This window comes from Grus americana, chromosome 2 (genome assembly GCF_028858705.1).
Source record: "Grus americana isolate bGruAme1 chromosome 2, bGruAme1.mat, whole genome shotgun sequence".
NCBI classification, from domain to species: Eukaryota; Metazoa; Chordata; class Aves; order Gruiformes; family Gruidae; genus Grus; species Grus americana.
The window spans coordinates 91,107,667-91,124,861 of NC_072853.1; the positions used below are offsets into that span (position 1 = coordinate 91,107,667).

The 17,195-nt window shown below is 45.8% G+C and overlaps 1 protein-coding gene across 1 annotated transcript in view; it reads left to right on the forward strand.

The window, feature by feature from the left end:
* Positions 1-1,355: 1,355 nt before the first annotated feature.
* PHLPP1 (PH domain and leucine rich repeat protein phosphatase 1) overlaps positions 1,356-17,195 on the forward strand; it is a 141,989-nt gene continuing 126,149 nt past the window's right edge. Inside the window, exon 1 of the mRNA XM_054816770.1 lies at positions 1,356-3,027. Within this exon, the coding sequence (XP_054672745.1) occupies positions 1,395-3,027 (1,633 nt within the window). The 5' untranslated portion in view covers positions 1,356-1,394. The remainder of the gene's footprint in view (positions 3,028-17,195) is intronic.

Consider the following 17,195-nt stretch of genomic DNA (forward strand, 5'->3'; position numbering starts at 1 on the left):
TAGTATGGTGTCCTTACAGTATGGAAACTCACGCTTTCACACTGCTAATTGAACTTATCTGATTGTAATTTTCCTTTTCAGACATTCATTTAAGATCACATTTGAGGGGGAAAATGTTGCTATTTAATGGCTGTTTCTAAGCAATTTTCAAGAAGTATTTTCAGTAATTTCAGTCGCTGAAATACAGACTAATAGCCCTGAAACTTTCTCTGTGAGTCTACTCACAAAGCAGCTCTTTCTTGGTATTTGTGTATGTATAAATAGATATATATTTCCCACCCACATTTCCATGTCTCTCTCCATCTTGGATCTGAAGAGATCATCTTGCTCCTTGGATGAGAAGGTTGCTCAGGCTCAGTGCTTGGGTTCTGTGCTGAAACAGCCAATGGGGAGAACACGTCAGATCAGAAAGAGTGGAACGGATACGGTCGCTGAACCTGTAAAATCATTTCATGTATGCTGCCAGGTGGCTATTAGCCAGCAATTACTGCTAAGCACTGACGTTCCTAGTGAGGCGCAGCACAAGGGTGACTGCACACAGGTCTCATTATCAGCACTCCAGGCCATACGGTTTCCCTTCATCAGCTGTTTCTGCAAAACCTTCTGATAACACTTAAAGAATATAACCATCCAGCACAGGACAAAGTCCTGGAATAATTTTAAAACGGAATCAGCCCCGTGCTGTAAAGGGTGACGGCACGCTACGCCTCCCCGGGCTCAGCGTGGAGAAGCGGTGTGACTTCCAGCATGTTCCGGGCTCCCGCCTTCACGCTCGGCCGGTCAGCGGGCCCTGGCACCAGAGGCCTCAGGGCCCTCGCAGGCGGCAGGGAGGGGGAAGGGAAGCTGGCCGGCGGATCAGGGGCAGGGCCGTAAGAACCACGGGGCGCAGGCCGCGCGGAGCTGCCCGCAGGGCCTCCTCACCAGCGCGGGCGGCGGCCGTTACGGCGGGACGGTGCGGCGCTGCCCGCTCGGCCGGCCAACCCCACCGTGCGGGGGCGGGCCTCAGACACGCAGAGCAGCGACTGCCCCGCCTGCCTTCAGGGAAAGAGCCGGGGGCGCCCGTCTGAGGGAGGGAACGCAGCCCACCGTTCCCTCCCTCCCCCCGCCCAGCCCCGGCCAACAGCAGAACCGCCCCGCGCGGCGGGAAGCTGCTCGGCGGGGAGCAGAGGCTGCCGGGACCTGCGGCGGGCGGGCGGGCGGGCGGCCGACTCGTGACTACACTTCCCAGCGGCCCCCGCGCTCCCCCACCGCCGCCTCCTTCCCAGCCCCGGGCGCGGTCACGTTGTGTTTATCGGAGAGGTCCCGCCCTGCCGCGCGAGCGGTGGCGTCACCCTCGCGAGCCTCCCTCGCTCAGCGGCCCTTGTCAGCGACGAGGCGGGGGCTGCTTAATATTCATGAGGCGCGGGGAGCGGGCGGGCGCGCGGGGAGCGACGGCTGGCTCACTCGCTCTCTGCCTCCCTAATGGCGCTCGCGACAGCTGGGGAGCGGGGCTGAGCCGGGCGTGCGGCGCGAGGGCACCGGCGGAATGCTCCCCGCTGCTACGTAATCCCCTCCGGGACGCGGCGCCGCGCTCCGCTCGGCCCCTCCCGCGCCGCGCCGGGCCGCCGAGCGGCGCTCCCAGCAGGGCGGCGGCGGCATCCCTGGCCCCGCGGGCAATGGAGCCCGCGCAACAGCGAGCGAGAGAAGCCCCGGCGGCGGCGGGCGGCGGGCGGGGAGAGCCGGAGAGCGGCTCCCCGGGCAGGAGGAGTCAGGCAGCGCCCGGCGCGGAGAGCGGCGTGGAGCCGTCGGGCGGCGGTGGGCAGCTGGACGGCAAAGGAGCCGGCGGTCAGCGGCGGAGGCGAGGGGTAGCGGGCGGCTTCGCTCCCCCCGCGGCGCTGGCGGCCGGCGGGACTCCGGCGGCCCCCGGCGGGGCCGGCAACGCCAACTCCCTGCTCCTGCGGCGGGGGAGGCTGAAGAGGAACCTTTCCGCCGCCGCCTCCTCGCCCGCCGCTGCCCCCGGCGCCTCGCTGGGCACCCGCAGCTTGGACAGGAAAGCGCTGCTGCTGAAGCCGCCCCGGCAGCTGCAGCCCCTGCAGCCCCCGGAGCGGGACTGGGTGCGGCGGGACCTGCAGCGGGGCTGCGTCCACGTCTACGAGCGCCACATGAACTGCTACCTGCGCCCGGTGCTCTGCACCTTGGAGACCACGGCGGCGGAGGTGGCCGCCCGGCTGCAACAGCTCGGCCACCGGGGCGGCAGCAGCGTGGTGCGGGTGCTGGGCAAGGCGGGCGTGCCGCCGCAGCCCCCGCCTGAGCCGGCGGCGGCTCCCGCCGAGGCGCCGCCCGAGCCCGCGGCGGAGGGTCAGCGGCCGCAGCCGGAGGAGAGGCCGAGGAGCCGGCGGGGGACGCGGAGCGGGCTGGCCGGGGGAGACTGCGGGGAAGCGGCGCGGCCCGGCCGCTTGCCGCTGGGCGGCAGCGCCGAGGAGACTGACTTGGCCGGCGGCCGGCCGAGCCCGGCGCCCTCCGACTTTAGCCCCGGGGCGCCGCCGGCCGAGCTGTACCTGGCGGGGCCGCCGCTCTCCTGCCCTTCCCTCCTGGGGGAACTGGGGCCGGCCGGCTCCGACACCGAGAGCTTCAGCCCCAGCGCCGAGAGCGTCTCCGACCGGCTGGATCCCTACAGCAGCGGCGGCGGCGGCGGCTCGTCCTCCTCGGAGGAGCTGGAGGTGGAGCCGGTACCCCCCGACGGGGTGGAAGCAGGTGCGGGGCCGGGCCGGGGCCCCCCGTGCCCAGGGGAGCTGCCCCCAGGGCGGGCAGGGGGGGCGCCGGCGGGCGCGGCCGGCGGGCGGGAGCTGCCGGCGGGGGCCGCGCCGCCGGGGCCGCCCGCCCTGTACGTGCAGCTCCACGGGGAGACCAGCCGGCGGCTGGAGGCCCACGAGAAGCCGCTGCAGATCCAGAACGACTACCTCTCCCAGCTGGGCTTCCGGGACCTGTGGCGGGTGCAGGAGGAGGGCATGGACTCGGAGACCGGCTGCCTCATCCGCTTCTACGCCGGTGAGCGGGGCGGCGGCCGGGGAGAGACCGTTTGGGGCGGCGGGGTGAGGGGAGGGCGGGCGTCTGGGCGCTGCCTCTCCGCCGGCCCCGGGGCTGCCTCCTCTCACGGGGAAGGTGGCCGGCGGGTGTCTCCGCGCCGGGGAGGGGCTGTGCGGGGAGGTCCTCGGCCGCGGCGGGCAGGGCTGCCCCGAGCCGGCTGCTCTGTGGGAAGCCGGGGTGATAGCGGCGCTCGGAAGCTCCGGGCTGCCCCAAAGCTGATGCTGTGCCGGGGTAGCCTCCTCTCCCTTCAACGCGTGGTTAATGGAGGTCGTTCTTGTGTTGTTTTCCGCTTCCAGCAGCGGCACCGGGCGTTGGAGGTTAAATCAGCCTTAATCTACTGCTAGTGACGAGAAACGCATCGGTGCCGCTGCTGGGGATGGAAGGTCGAAGGCTGTTTCAAGCGTTTGCAGGGCGCCGGCAGCTCAGTCACGGTTTAGTTGAGCCGTGTGCTCCGGCGTGCTCCCAGACCGCCTCGTAACGGCGCCGAGGGCAGGGCGGGCTTCTTCAGAAGGGGAAACCTCCGCGCAGTTTTTGCTTCTGAAATAGGTTGCAACTGTGCTGGGGCGCGCAGATTTCCTGAGCTGAGAACGGTGCATTCCTGCAAACAAAATCCTGTACTTAGTTTTCCGTGTCGTGAGCACTTGCGAACTATTTTCCCGTTTGTTAGAGTAGCGGGACTGCACTGAGAGGCTGAGGCAGTAAGGGAGGAAAGTACACAAGTACAGGACATAGCCTTTGAATACAAGGTAGTCAAAACCTTTGTAATGGGAAGGCAGAAGCTTTTTAATGCAGCTTTGCTGTTACAACTTGCAGTACAGAATTTGGAGTGTTGCGTGGAAAAGTTAGCTCCCACGTTGTAATTATGCAACCTTCTGCAGGTTGAGAGAGGTTTAAAAATACCTTGTGTGTCAGTTGAATTGGTTTGTATAAAATACTTACTGTAATTTTGCAGTTCCTTGGGTTTTAACTGTGCTGCCAGTATCTCCGAGGAGGAGAAGCTTTTTAATGTCCAAGTAAACATTCAAACACCTAGTAAGTTTTCCTGTGAAGCAGGTAAATGTAGTATCCAGAGGTAAGATCGCGCTAGCAAAGTAGCGAATGCCATCCATCCCCTTGCCTGGTTGGCTGAGCGGAGTGGTCCTTCACTGAAGCGTGAGAATTCAGTGCTTTAACTCCCTGAAAAATACAGAGATTCTTCTCTTGAGTGAATTCCACTGAATGTCAAATAGAGGCAGTAATGGCGGGGTGGGAACGAGAGCAGTACACTAGACAAGTGCCCTGCTTTATTTGAAAGAGAATGTGGGAGTGGTGGTGAGCGGTCAGTTCAGCTTTTCTTCAGATTTCTTGGTCAGTTGTGTAATGACCCCAGCATAATGAGTGCAGAAGTAGTATTCGTTCAAGGGATTGACAGAAATAGGTTAGATACGTTTGGGTCAGAAAAGAGCTAAAATATTTTTTTCAGGTGAGGATGGTGGTCTGCGTGTTTCTCCTCTGTGCCGTTGAGGGTGGAAGTCAGCAGGTGATGCTGGAAGGGATGTTGCTTCCTTTATTTCCAGTCCCACCATTAAATGGGGATGCACAGACTCGTTTTAAAATGGGACAACCCTGTGCCTCCTTTTCTGACAGGATATCTTTTAAAGAAAACACAATCAGGAAACGTAGCTAAGTCTTACGCACAGTTAAGCCTGTTTGCATGTAGCTTTTATGCATTAAGTGATTAATTCTATGTTAAATGCAGATGTTCAACTCTGTTTTATTTCAGTGTCTCAACTTGATTGCTAATGTAGCTCACACGTTCTGGACTTCCTTGTTCAAAACTACTAAATAAATGTGTTTCTAGAAGCATACATAGGATTAAATTAATGCAAATTTCTTACGCAAGTTCATATGCTAAGAAGTATGCCTCTGTACTTCAGAAGTGCAGTGTTTTTTGAAATCCTTATCTCTTTGAGGGGATCTGTGATCAACATCCGAAACACCTGTGATCAGGTGCTTGTAGCAGAACGGCTGCAGCATCTAGTGTACCAGACCAGCCAAAAACAGCTAAGAAAATATTACTGATATGTAATCATACTGATTTTATGTAACCATCTTGGCAACTTGTCTCTGTTTCCTTACTTTATCCCTCCCCTTCCCCGAAGATGAAAGGGAGGGAAGGAGGGACACTTAAAAAGAATACACATCAAATTAAACTGGAAGGGGGAGTGGGTTTTGGTCCCAAAGGTTGTTTTGCTTAGGAGAAGTACTTTTTTCATAAGTGATCCTCCAGGATCATACCCTGAGGAAAGCTTTAAAACAGTGATTTCCTGTTTGCCTGGGACTTCATTGGTTTAAGCAGCCTGCTTGTCCCAATAGATAGAGAACCACTAGCATCTCTATCCCTGTAATTTCCTGCAAGCTGTCTCAGTAGGATTTGGCCATCCTGGTCTTGTACTGATGTAAAATGGCACAAACTTAGGCTGGATTTATTGCATTGCTTCTAAAAAGAATTCTTTCACCTAATCCCCTTGGAGTGGGCAGAGAAGAAGAAGAGAGCACAGTGGTGACTTTCGGGCTTTTTTTTATTTCTGAGGAGAGATGGTTTTAAGACTGGAAGATTACTATATTGAAACTTATTGTTACAAATTCCAAATAACTTGATATAGCCAACAATTTTATTGATTACTGTAGGTTGATAATTTCTCTAGTTGTGCAATCTGGAAAATACATACATTTTAAAAAAAAAATTGCTGGGAGAACTGCAGAGGATCAGGATTTTTTACTGTGACAAAAAAGCTGTCTTGATAAGTAAGCAGTTCACAAACATTCTGTAAATGGAATATCTGTTCTTTAAATGCAGAGTTCCAAATGTAAAAGCTCCCAAAATCAAAATGTGGCACTAAGAAGGAAAAGTGCTACCTGTACGTTGCCTTGGTTCATTTCCAAATGCAGTTAGTGCATCTTTATTCCAATATCTCCTCTCCTTTTCTTACTCAGAGTGTGAGTGTGGTTGATTTCTTCAATCTCTTGACTCTGAGCATTAAACAGATAACGCCATTGCTAAAACAAAATCCCTTATAGCTTTAAGAGTCTGATCCTATTCCCTGTAACATCAATTAGAGCAGAACTGGGCATTAGTGACTGGTCATGCATGTCAACTTTCCTCTCTGTTGAAATTTATCTCAACAAAAGATACTGTCCTCAAAGTTTGAAATACTTAATCTCTATTTAAAGGGATAGGGTTGAATAGTTTTCCGGTGAGATATTACGTTACTGGGTTATGGAACTGTATAAGAATCCATCGTGCAATTACAGTCATGATATTGTCGCTGGGAGACCGATTAGGTCAGACTTACTAAACTATTCCTAAAACCATAAGAGTGGCTGTGATCCAGAGGGTTTCTTGCAAACAAGTAATAGTATTCCGTATTGCTCTGTAAAAATAATTTTTGTAAAACATAAGTTGTCCCAGTGGCCTTGACTTCTCTATAATTTGCATGTAGAAGGAAAAAATAGACTAATACACCAATCTTGTAATTTAAAAACTGCAAAACGACTTACTTGTTTTGAGACTTTAGATCAAAAATAAGCATGGAATCATATTCAGTGCTGTGTTCTGGAGCATGGCAAGGAGCATGAGTAACGTGATCTTGGTCTTGAAGGCTGGTTCAGTACAATGGATGTTTGAGGCTTTTTTGTTTTACTACTGAAAGGTGATGTTATTTGTGATTCTGGCACTTGGCCACCATTAAATTCTCTGCTCTTTGATGTGACATAGGGCTTCTGCACCTGCCGGTGTCATCAAATATATCACTTTTCAGTAGATGATTGCGTATAGGCTGAATACTAAGAAATGCCAGATGTAATTAGGGGTGTTAATTTTGCAACTGGCTGCCAGATTTTACTTGGGAAGAGATGCTTTTTGCTCATGTGACCTTTTAGAAAGCTGTGAGGAGAAATGAATCCAGCTTTGTCTTAAAGTTCATTACAAAAAATGTTGTATGAAGATAAGTATGAAGATAATGAATGAATGATACTGAATGCAGTATGAAGATAAGAGTGGAAAGATCTAGTGTGAGGATCTAAGCAATTGGTTGTTTTTTTTTTTTTTTTTTTAAAAAAGTACACTTGGTAGCTGGGGTCACGCTAAGACTTCAGCTGTATGGATGGAAACATGGGTTTAGATACTTACTCTTACATGATACTTACTCCCTTTATCAGGGAGTGTAGTGACAGGACAAGGGGTAATGGATTTAAGCTGAAGGAGGGTTGATTTAGATTAGATGTTAGAAAGACATTCTTTACTGTGAGAGTGGTGAGGTGCTGGAACAGGTTGCCCAGAGAAGCTGTGGAGGCCCCATCCCTGGCAGTGTTCAAGGCCAGGTTGGATGGGGCTTTGGGCAACCTGGTCTAGCGGAGGGTGTCCCTGCCCATGGCAGGAGGGTTGGAACTAGATGATCTTTGAGGTCCCTTCCGACCCAAACCGTTCTATGATTCTATGAAAACACTGTAGTCCTGGCGGTGCTGAGCATTGAGGAATGTGACGTGTATTGAATCACTAGCTGCTTGTTGGGCTACTTAGTGAATAACTCAGTTCAGCTATTTAATACATTGGTAAACTCAATTTAAGATGACTAAGTGCTATTTAAGGGGAGAAAATGTGCCAAAGACAGACCTGCTTCTTAACTGAGGGTAGTAGAACAGCTGTGCCATAAAGAGTTTCTGCCTTTGGAGCATTGACTTAGTTCTGAAATCCAATATTGTATTTAACATGAAAGAAATTAATTCACATTAATGTGAATGGATGTATTTTTACAGATGTCTCTGTAAACTTGTCTGAATCCAAAAGGAAAAACAACCTCTGCCTAGGGCTGCCGTGATCTTGATTTTTTTTTTTCTTCCCAATGGGACTTGGATGTACGTTCTTCTACCTTGTAATCATTTGTGTTGGCATCTCCTGCAAATAGAAGTAAGAGCTAAAACTCGCTGCTTTGGGAAACACTCACATTCAGTTACATAGTATGTTTAAATCGCAGCTTGGTCCTTGGTGGGACCAAAGTAGTGAAATTTCTAGTCCTGTTCTGCAGGAAGACTTAAAGCGGCTGCAGTGCCGTTGGCTTGCCCCACCTGTCCGTGTGCAAAGCCATTTGCTTATCTCCTCACGGTTGGAATGGGGTCTTTCTAGGGTAGGCAGCTTTCGGGGGGCTCTGAGGGCGCAGCAGCCTCTCCTCCTGCGCAGGAGGAGCCGTGCAGATAATGCTGGAATGCTGGCGAAACCGCAGCTGAGCTTCGGTATGTGACAGCTGTTAAGTACAATGGGGTTTGCAACTTAAATTCTGTTGCACTCCTGGCTAGCATCTATAATTTAAGTACGTGTGAAGTACCAACATGGGAGATTTCAGTGTGATGTACAGAAGAGTTACTATATATGCTAAAAACGTAGTACCTGAATTGGTACATCCAGGAGCTGAATTTCCTCGCTGCTGCAGCACAGAATGCAGTGTTCTTTTTTATTTCTGATTTTCTCTGTATGTATTTTGATACTATCCATCTTTCCATATCTTACCAGCTATTTCCTTTTTTTTTGCTTTGTTTTTGAAAATGTGCATAAATATCCTCTTCACGATGGAACTGCTGATACACCTAAAAGCCCTTGTGCAATTAAAACATCCATCTGTTCTGTCAGGACGCTGACAGACTGCTATGCATCTAAAGCACTACATGGTTCTTGGTAAGATACTACTTAATAGTACAAAAAACCCCCCATTAATTCAAAACAGTGTTAGAACCGGAATGTGCTTAACTACCAAAAACTACTTTGTAGTTTTATAAAACAATAGAAGGAGAGATTTCTTTGTTATCTAAGTGATCCTCTGGAAGAGAAGCAAGTACAAAACGCCATGTCTGAGAAGGTCAGTTTGGAAACTATATGCATACAGAATTCTGTAGAATAGAAGCTTAGAGATAGAAATCCTGAAGAGTGCTACTTGTTACACTCAGCTTTTTCACTTGGAGGGAACCTGTACCTCACATGCTTACAGCTGTATTTCCCTCTGCGTTTAAGGGATGGTCATTTTGAATTAACTGTCTAAGCTATTAGTATCTTGATTCAGGAAAAAAAAAAATCAAAGACTGATTTTCTATTTGCCTTAGACAGTAGAAGCAAAGACACTTGAACTTAGTCTTCAGTGTTTCATTATTTCACCGCTTGTGGAATGGGGCACACTGGCATTTTTAGATGGGATAAATCTGTGTGTGTACTTGTTTTCAGCCTCCCTTGACTCAATTTTATTGCTCTATTTTAGAACTTTTGCTCAAATGAGGATTTGCACTCTGGGAAGCTGTATGTCTGAAATAGCCCTGTAATAACTTTATTCTTTGACCCAGAGAACTGAATATTGCATTTACCTTTGAGGCTTTTTTGGTCAGGTGTCTCTTGTGTGTGTGTGTGTGTATTCAAATGGAATAGACTTTGGTTGGAGTCAGTTGCAGTTTGTGTGGGGAAACTACCTGAAGTAAAAGGGGTGGGATGTACTGAAGTGTCTTTTGTAAGCTTCACAATCTTGGCCATGCAATTCCAGCTTATTTTTTCCTTCTCAAAGATGCTTAAGAGAAGTGCAACCAATCTTTGTAAACAGCTAAACAGTTTTAAACTCACTAAAAAAATGAATGCATCTTAACTTTTTCCAGATTTGGCTCTAAGACAGAAATTCTGAAACACTAAGCTCTTGACAAGATATTTAAGAAACTTCACAGGAAGACAATGTCCTCACTTTTAAAATAATAATGTCTTGCTTATGGTAATAATCTGTGAGATTGGAAACCTAAGTTAAAATTCCAATCGATAGCATTGTGTATAGATTTGCGGTAGTTAAGCTCTACAAATTTTATGTCAGAAAGTTTCTGTGAAAAGTCTAGATTTGCAGCTTCATGCTTCGCTCAAGTGCCTCGTTTTATTCTTTGTGTAACTTTTGTCCTTCAAATAGCTTTTCTGGGCAGTTCAGTAAGCCACAGTATTACCTTTTTAGAGAGAATAATTTTTACATTTTTCACTATAAAATAACTTGTATTTGCTGTAGAATAATTTTTTTCCAATTAGACTGGCATTTGTCCAGTATGTTACCCTAACATAGATACCATTTTCCAAAAATAACTAGTGGCAAATTCTAATTGAAAGTTTCTGTCTGATTGTTGTTAAATACTGAAGCCATCTTGGGTATTTGAGAATTTTAAACTTAAGGTGTTTTTTTTTTATTTATGATATGTTTTAATTGACTGTCAATTTACTTTCATGTATGTGTACTATATGATAAAATGTTACATGCAAAGAATAGACATCACTTGCTTGTTGGAATGCAGCAGCTGTCCTAACAGCACAGAGGGAAGTATGTGGGTTGTAAATGAATAACAATATTGTGTCCCGCTGAAATTCTATTCAGGATTTCAGGTAGGCAAAATTAATAGTAAAACCAGTTTTCTGTGGTGTCTGTGCTGGCACACCCACTTTAAAAAAAAAAACAAAACAACACTGGCAATAATAACCATTTGGAGTCCTGTCTGTAAGTCACCATGGCTGTGGTCACCCCCTCCATACCCTTGACCACTGTCACATAAAATCATTTAGTTACGTAAGTTGATAGTCCAGATTCTTTATGCCAGTTGCCACAATCAGGATTCCTCTTGCTTCCCTGTTTAGCTAACTAGCTAGTCCTGACCCTTTTTGTCTGTCTCATGGCTGAGACTTTTTCAGCTCCTGTGGTTGTGGTTAGAATATGTGGAAGAATGGGAATGTTGCAGAATCTCTTGGGGGTTTTTGGCCCCCCATTATTTAAGGGACAAAAATTATTCTTTGAAGAATGTTGCATTTAAAAATGACAACTGTTAAATCAGGAAGAAAGACCTCCTGGAGTGAAGAGTCATTTAATTTCACAACATAAGCATACTATTCTTTGAAGCTTTTTCTGTCGATGGGGAAGTAAAATTTCTTCCAGCTGGCTTTGACTTATTTGGAGGGATGCTGAAAATACTCATTGCCCAACCAACTGTGTTCCTCGATTTGACAGCTAAGAATAACTATTTACATATTGATGTAAAATACTGAGTTTCAGGGGATTTTTCTCTCCAGTTTTATCTAGCTTAGTTCTTGGTGTAGAAGGAAAATGAAATTGTGTAAGTGGAGATTTTTAAAGTCGTAACTCAACCTTTTTTTGGGCCAGAGGTAAATTTGGCCCTTTGCAGGGTATTAATTGTTCCTGGTCTTGTCCAATGGCAACGACAATCTTCAGACCAACTTCACTAGGCTCTGGATTGTATTCATAATTCTCAAAACCCCATAATAGCCGCATGAACCGGTTCCTCTCATCTGCAAGCGCTCCAAGTGCCGTGCCAACTTATTTAAATAAAGACAAAACAATGGGCCTTGGTCCAAGGGGTAACGAGGAGCTGGAATGCCTTTGAAGTTCAGGACCCTAGGCTGTAGGTGCGATTTACATAAACCTCATTATGTAGTCTGAATGCAGTTTCTCTTCCTGTTTGTTCAATTTATGAAGCTTTGTGTCCAAAGAGAAAGAGATAGTAAGACCTATAATTAAGATAAGTAGCAGGCCACTCCTTTTCTGAATGTGTGCTCTGGTGAGGAGAGAACTTTAGATGCAGCATTAAGGGTAGAACAAAACCTGTGATTCAGGCACCTTTAGTTGATGAGAATAATACCAACTCCTTCCCTTTGAGAAAGCTGCATGCTTCTTTAAACAATATCTATGCCTAGTTCAACCTATTATTTGCTTTGAAATAAATGGTACAGAAAAGCTTAAAGTTCCCACCAGCAAGTTTTATATAAGCCACAAATGGTCTTTATCTGAGCAGCTCTCATCAGTTTTAAAGCTACCTTGAAATGAGTAAGTTTGGAAGTGGACAGTGTGTTTTCTGATCAGAATTGCATACAATGGCATTTTGTTGTTCTCAATCAAACATTTGCTTTTTCTTCCTGTCTGATCCTCTCTAACCTTTTTTTTTTTAAAAAAAAAAAAAGCAGATAATAAGTAGTAGCATTGGCTTTGTGATAAGAGTCCTGCCAGCAGCAAAGCTCACTATATATGCAGTCTGCTTGCTCATAAGATGACTGGTCAGATCTACGACTGACTTCTTATCACTAGTTATTTTATGAGTATTGACTCAAATTGTAAGTGTGGAGGAACGTATTTTTCCTTCCACTGTGTGTTACTTAGTGGGGCAGACAGACCTCTAGGGGACAACAGTCTCTGTTAGCAGTCATTTTATTTATGAAACTTAATTATGTCTGAGACAACCTAATACTGTATGTCACTGTTGGCTTTCTGCATCTATGTATATTTGCTTTCATGCTATAAAGCTTACCTGTTGGAATAAAAAAGCTAATGACAAAAACTGTTACGAATGAAGTGGTGGAACACCTGGAAAAAGGCTAGCGTGCATAATGTGCTGAAGTTAACAGAATAGGAGCTCTTGGTTTCTTCTGGTATCAGTATTATGTGACTGCAAAGACAAAGGCAAGATAGCTTGCAGGTTGCAAACGGGATGCTTCTCAAAGTGAAGTTAATCACACGTGTGGGAGATGCAATTTTATGTTTCAGAAATACCAACAGGAGCTTGTTGAAAGCTGTGTTATATGTAATTATATGAAAGGGTTTTTTCCCCCCGTTTCAGTCTCAGAGTTGAGGATTTTTAATGTACTATCTTGGTAAAAGCATGGAGCTCATAATGTGGTTGTGCAGATTAAAATTTCAATGGTTAGAAGTAGACCTGAGTTTATATCCTTTCAGAGCAAACAGTTAACGTTTTTTTGTCTTGGGTGTCCTAGCTAATAAAAGAAAGGACCGGCTGAAAATGGGAATCTGAACTCTTTGAAGTGTCCAAGCTCTGTGAAGTGGCTGTGGACATGTCTTATCTGTTGAGTTTTTTTGGGTGTGGGGTTTTTTTTTTTTTTGTGGCAGGAAAATCATGTCCCTTGTCAGTATCAACTGACATAGAAGCTGTGGTCTATATATTCCCTGTGAATAAACCAAAGATTAATGTGGTACATTTCAGACTATTAAATACAGAAAGCAATTCCATTTCATAACTGCCAGAACAATGGTATCATCTGTATAAGTATATTCACTCCCCTTAAGATTAGACTATAGTACTGAGAACTGCTTGGTTTGTGTCTTTTTAATCTTCTTAATCAAATGACAACTTTAATTCCTTCTAATACAAGAAGAGTACATTAAATTATTTTACTTCATTTTGCTTTATAGATTCCATCTTGGAAGTGTCTCTTGTAAGAAAAATGTTTCAGAATATTTCTTTTCTAAATCCATGTGATAAAAGATCTAGCTTATTTTTTCAATTTCCATCTTTTTCCTTCATAATTGAAACCTAGAACCAAAACATTTTGATCAGTATCGCTAGATATTGTAGTACAAAGATTAAGAGGCTTTGTAGCCTATAGTGGACTAAAGTCATATTCCTTCTGTCAGCGTCAGAATGAGTGTTGCTCTGGAGAAAATGGTTTACTAGAGCCTGGTGTATATATTATATTCAGTTTGCAACACTCTTTGAGGTGTGATCCTTTGTATAGTGCTCCACTGGAGTGTGAGCAGTTTCAGCACCTCTTGCTGCTTCAGTTTTCCATTAATAGGAGGTGTATTTTGAGTTCCTGTCAAATAACTGATATTACTTATTTACACTGTGGAAATAGGGGAATGCAGATTTGTCGCTTTAGTTGTGAACGGCACTGTCCTAAGACTGTCAACAGATCACAATGCATAGATCAACTGTAGATCCTTTTAGCCTAGAGTATGCAGCTAAACTCTTCCCCTCCCTCCCTTTTTTTTAATTTGTGATCCCTTCCCCCCCCTTTTTTTTTTCCATTTGTAGTTCCCTTCTATTATTTTTTTTTCATCCCCCCCCCCTCTTTTTAAAAAAAAAAAAATTTCCCCTTTTTTCTCCAGGAAGTTTTTGGGCATTGTTGGCTGCATTTGCCAACTCTCCCATTTTGTACAATCTTCTTGAAGATTTTAGGGGATTTCTCTGCAATGCCGATTTATCAGTACGACTCTGTGTGTGTTCCTTCCACACCGCCCCCTCCCCGCCCCATATCTACAAGGCTATCTATGAAACAGTACCACTATATTACTGGTGGAGAAGAGCATTCATTTTAGCATAGCTAACACAGGGCTGCAAAAATAAATAAGCAAAATTCCCTCCAGAAAGTCACAGCACATAGCTACAACGAATAGCTGTGCCTGTGCATGTTAACAGCGTAGGATCAGGCTACAATGTAGTCAAAAGAGAGAAAAAGCAGAGCCTTAAAGGGGTTTAAGGTGTATCGTACCTTTGCATTACAGAAACAAGCATGTGAAGATTTTTGGGTGGTTTTTTGTTTAAATAAAATATCCTGTGTCACATGTATGTTCTTGACCCAGCAGTGCATCTCTTGCAAATGTAGGATTTTAAGAGACAAAGGTTGTAGTTTGCATAATGATCTCAAAGTGCTTGTCTATAAGAAGAATTTGTAAACTGGTTTATGACAGAAAGAAAAAAGGCTAGTCTTGCATAGTAAGAATTATGGCTGACAGTAGAAGAGTTCATGCTGTTACAGCCTTTGAATCTAAAAATGGGTGTACTCAGTCTTTAACATTAGACTGACTTGTAAACAGTGGTATCACATGTGGCACATCCGTAAGGCTTATGCTTTTTAGGAATGTGTACAGCAAACGAGAAGGAGATGCAGCATTTGGCACTGTTCTCTCGCTTGCTGTCACCAGCTAAGCTAGACATGATCAACTGGTCAAGTTAAAACAAAAATAAAAAAAAATGCAGTTAGCAATCATTGTCCTTTCTGAATTGTGAAGGAAGACGCTTCTAAGGAGTATAGTACCGGGCAAGTCTAGTCTCCTCTTATAGTTCTGAAAAAGAATGTATTCCTGGTAAGCGGGTTCTGGGAACTCAGCCTGCAGACTTCTGTCCAGAAGATTCATATGTGTACTCATCACTGGTAAATGCAGGAACAGCTGTAATTTTGATAGGGACACACTGTTCTTGTGCCTATACGTTGCCTTCATTCTGTGAGGTTCTTAACCGTATTGTGCTTAAAGAATTGGTGAATTGCCTTTCCAGATGTGATATTGTTACTTCAAGTTTGTTCAGATGCTATGCATATTAGCAGGCCTTAATCAGAGATGTTATTTGATGCTCCCTTCAATAGGTCCTTTGGTTGCTGTGCTGTGGCACACTCTGGGTTTTTGGTGGCACTGGCTTTTTTCACATTCTGGCTTCACTTTTGCTCAGCTCTTTGTTGCTCCTATCCACTAATTTTTCTAAATGTGTAGGGCGTGTTGTTATTTGAAAATCCTGTGAGCCTTTCTTTGCAGACATGGCTATACTGCTTTGCAGCAAAATGCGTAGTTGTTGAAAGATGATGAGAGATTAATGTCTAACCTTCATACCTAATGTAGATGCTGTCCATAGCAAAATAAATGCTATGGCATAAAGTTAATACCTACTAACCTTTTCACAGCAGAAATGCATGAATATAATGGTGTCTTCATCCACAGTAGCAGGGAAATAGCACAATATCCTTATTTCCCTAATGAAAGATTAGGCAACCCTTGTCTTATCACTTATACATAAACATCCCATTTTGTCTTTTTGGATTCTCCTGAGCATTTGCTTCTCCACACTGGAATTACTGTTGTCCTTTTGGCAACTCCCGCTTAGGAGAATATACCCCTGTGGGACTGTCTGCAGGAAAGCATGCCTGGCTTCTTTGCTCTGAATGTGAATATTTGTTTTATTCCCTTCTCGTTAGTGAAAAGCATGGCGGTAGCTAGTTACGAGTCTCATTAAGCCATGTCGGCATGGCCACTAATCTGAGCGTTTCACTGTGTTTTGAATTGATGGAGGGCTGTCACCTTTCTGGCAAGGCACAAGGATGAGGTAGGTGCTGGTATCAGTAGAGGTGTCATGCGTAACGGGTTCAGTTCCCGAACCGTAAGCAGGGCTAGCTGAACTGTAAAAATGAGCACGCTGTGCTGTGGGTTACTTTAATCTTTCCCACTCGGTGCTATTCTCGCTTTCTCCATTTTCTTGCATGTATGTGCGGCTGTTGAGAGATTTGGTGAGCTGGAGAGCTCTCAGTAAGAGGAAGCTGCTTTGATTTTGTTTCCTAATGACCTGTAAGGCAAATTGCTGAGTGCATTCATTCCTTGCTAGTTGTAAAGGGAGGAAAGATAGCACATGATTGGAAAAAAGTGGAGGTTTTGTCATCTTGCTGTTTGCTAGCTGTAGTTACTCTTATTAATGTGTGTGCTTTAATTTTTAGCGAAGGCAGTTGAAGTGAGATGAGCTTTTGAATGCTGACACGGGAGCGCATCAAGTCAGGGATTGAAGGTACAGTGGTAAATACAGTTGTGGCTTGCTTGCAAGCGTCACGAGTTTCCTGGTGATCGAAGAGCAAAGGTAAAAAACCTAGGGTGATAAAGGAGCACGGTTCGTCTGCAAACTAGCTGGTGAGGACTCTTGCCCGCAGGTAGAGCGAGCAGTGCTGTGCCACCATCGCCAGCTCTGCTGAAGGCTGGCAGAAGCGTGGTGGTGACATCACCCTGAGGAAAGGGAGAAGGTTAGGCAGAGTCACTGGGGCTGCTTGTTCTGCACAGGCACTCGGCAAAGGGTTTCTTTCGTATGCTGTCTAATAGATTCAGCCTTTTATTTTATAATATAATTAAATAACCAAGCCTTTGTGAGGCTCCTGAATTCCTTTAATTTAGCGGCAGCACAGAAGCTGAATTCAGAGCATTCATGGGCCTGTACTATCTCCCTGACTACTTGCCAGGTCTATTCATGCTGTTCTGAGCGCAGGAAGTTCTCACATTCATTCAGGGGTGGGGGGGTGGGGGTGGAAGGCGTTGTGTCGGTGGCTTTTTTTTTTTTTTTTTAAAGTAAGGGAAATGGTTATAAGGAAAATTCTTCAGTGATTCCCTGGGACCAATTTACCAACTGTTAATCTGTGAGTAAATAATGGGAACAGTTTATACACTTGGCAGCTCTTGAGAAAGAGCAAAGAATCATGAGAAGTTCACAGTCCACAGCCCCAAGATAGCTGAATACTTTGGTATGTTAGGATTTGTCTG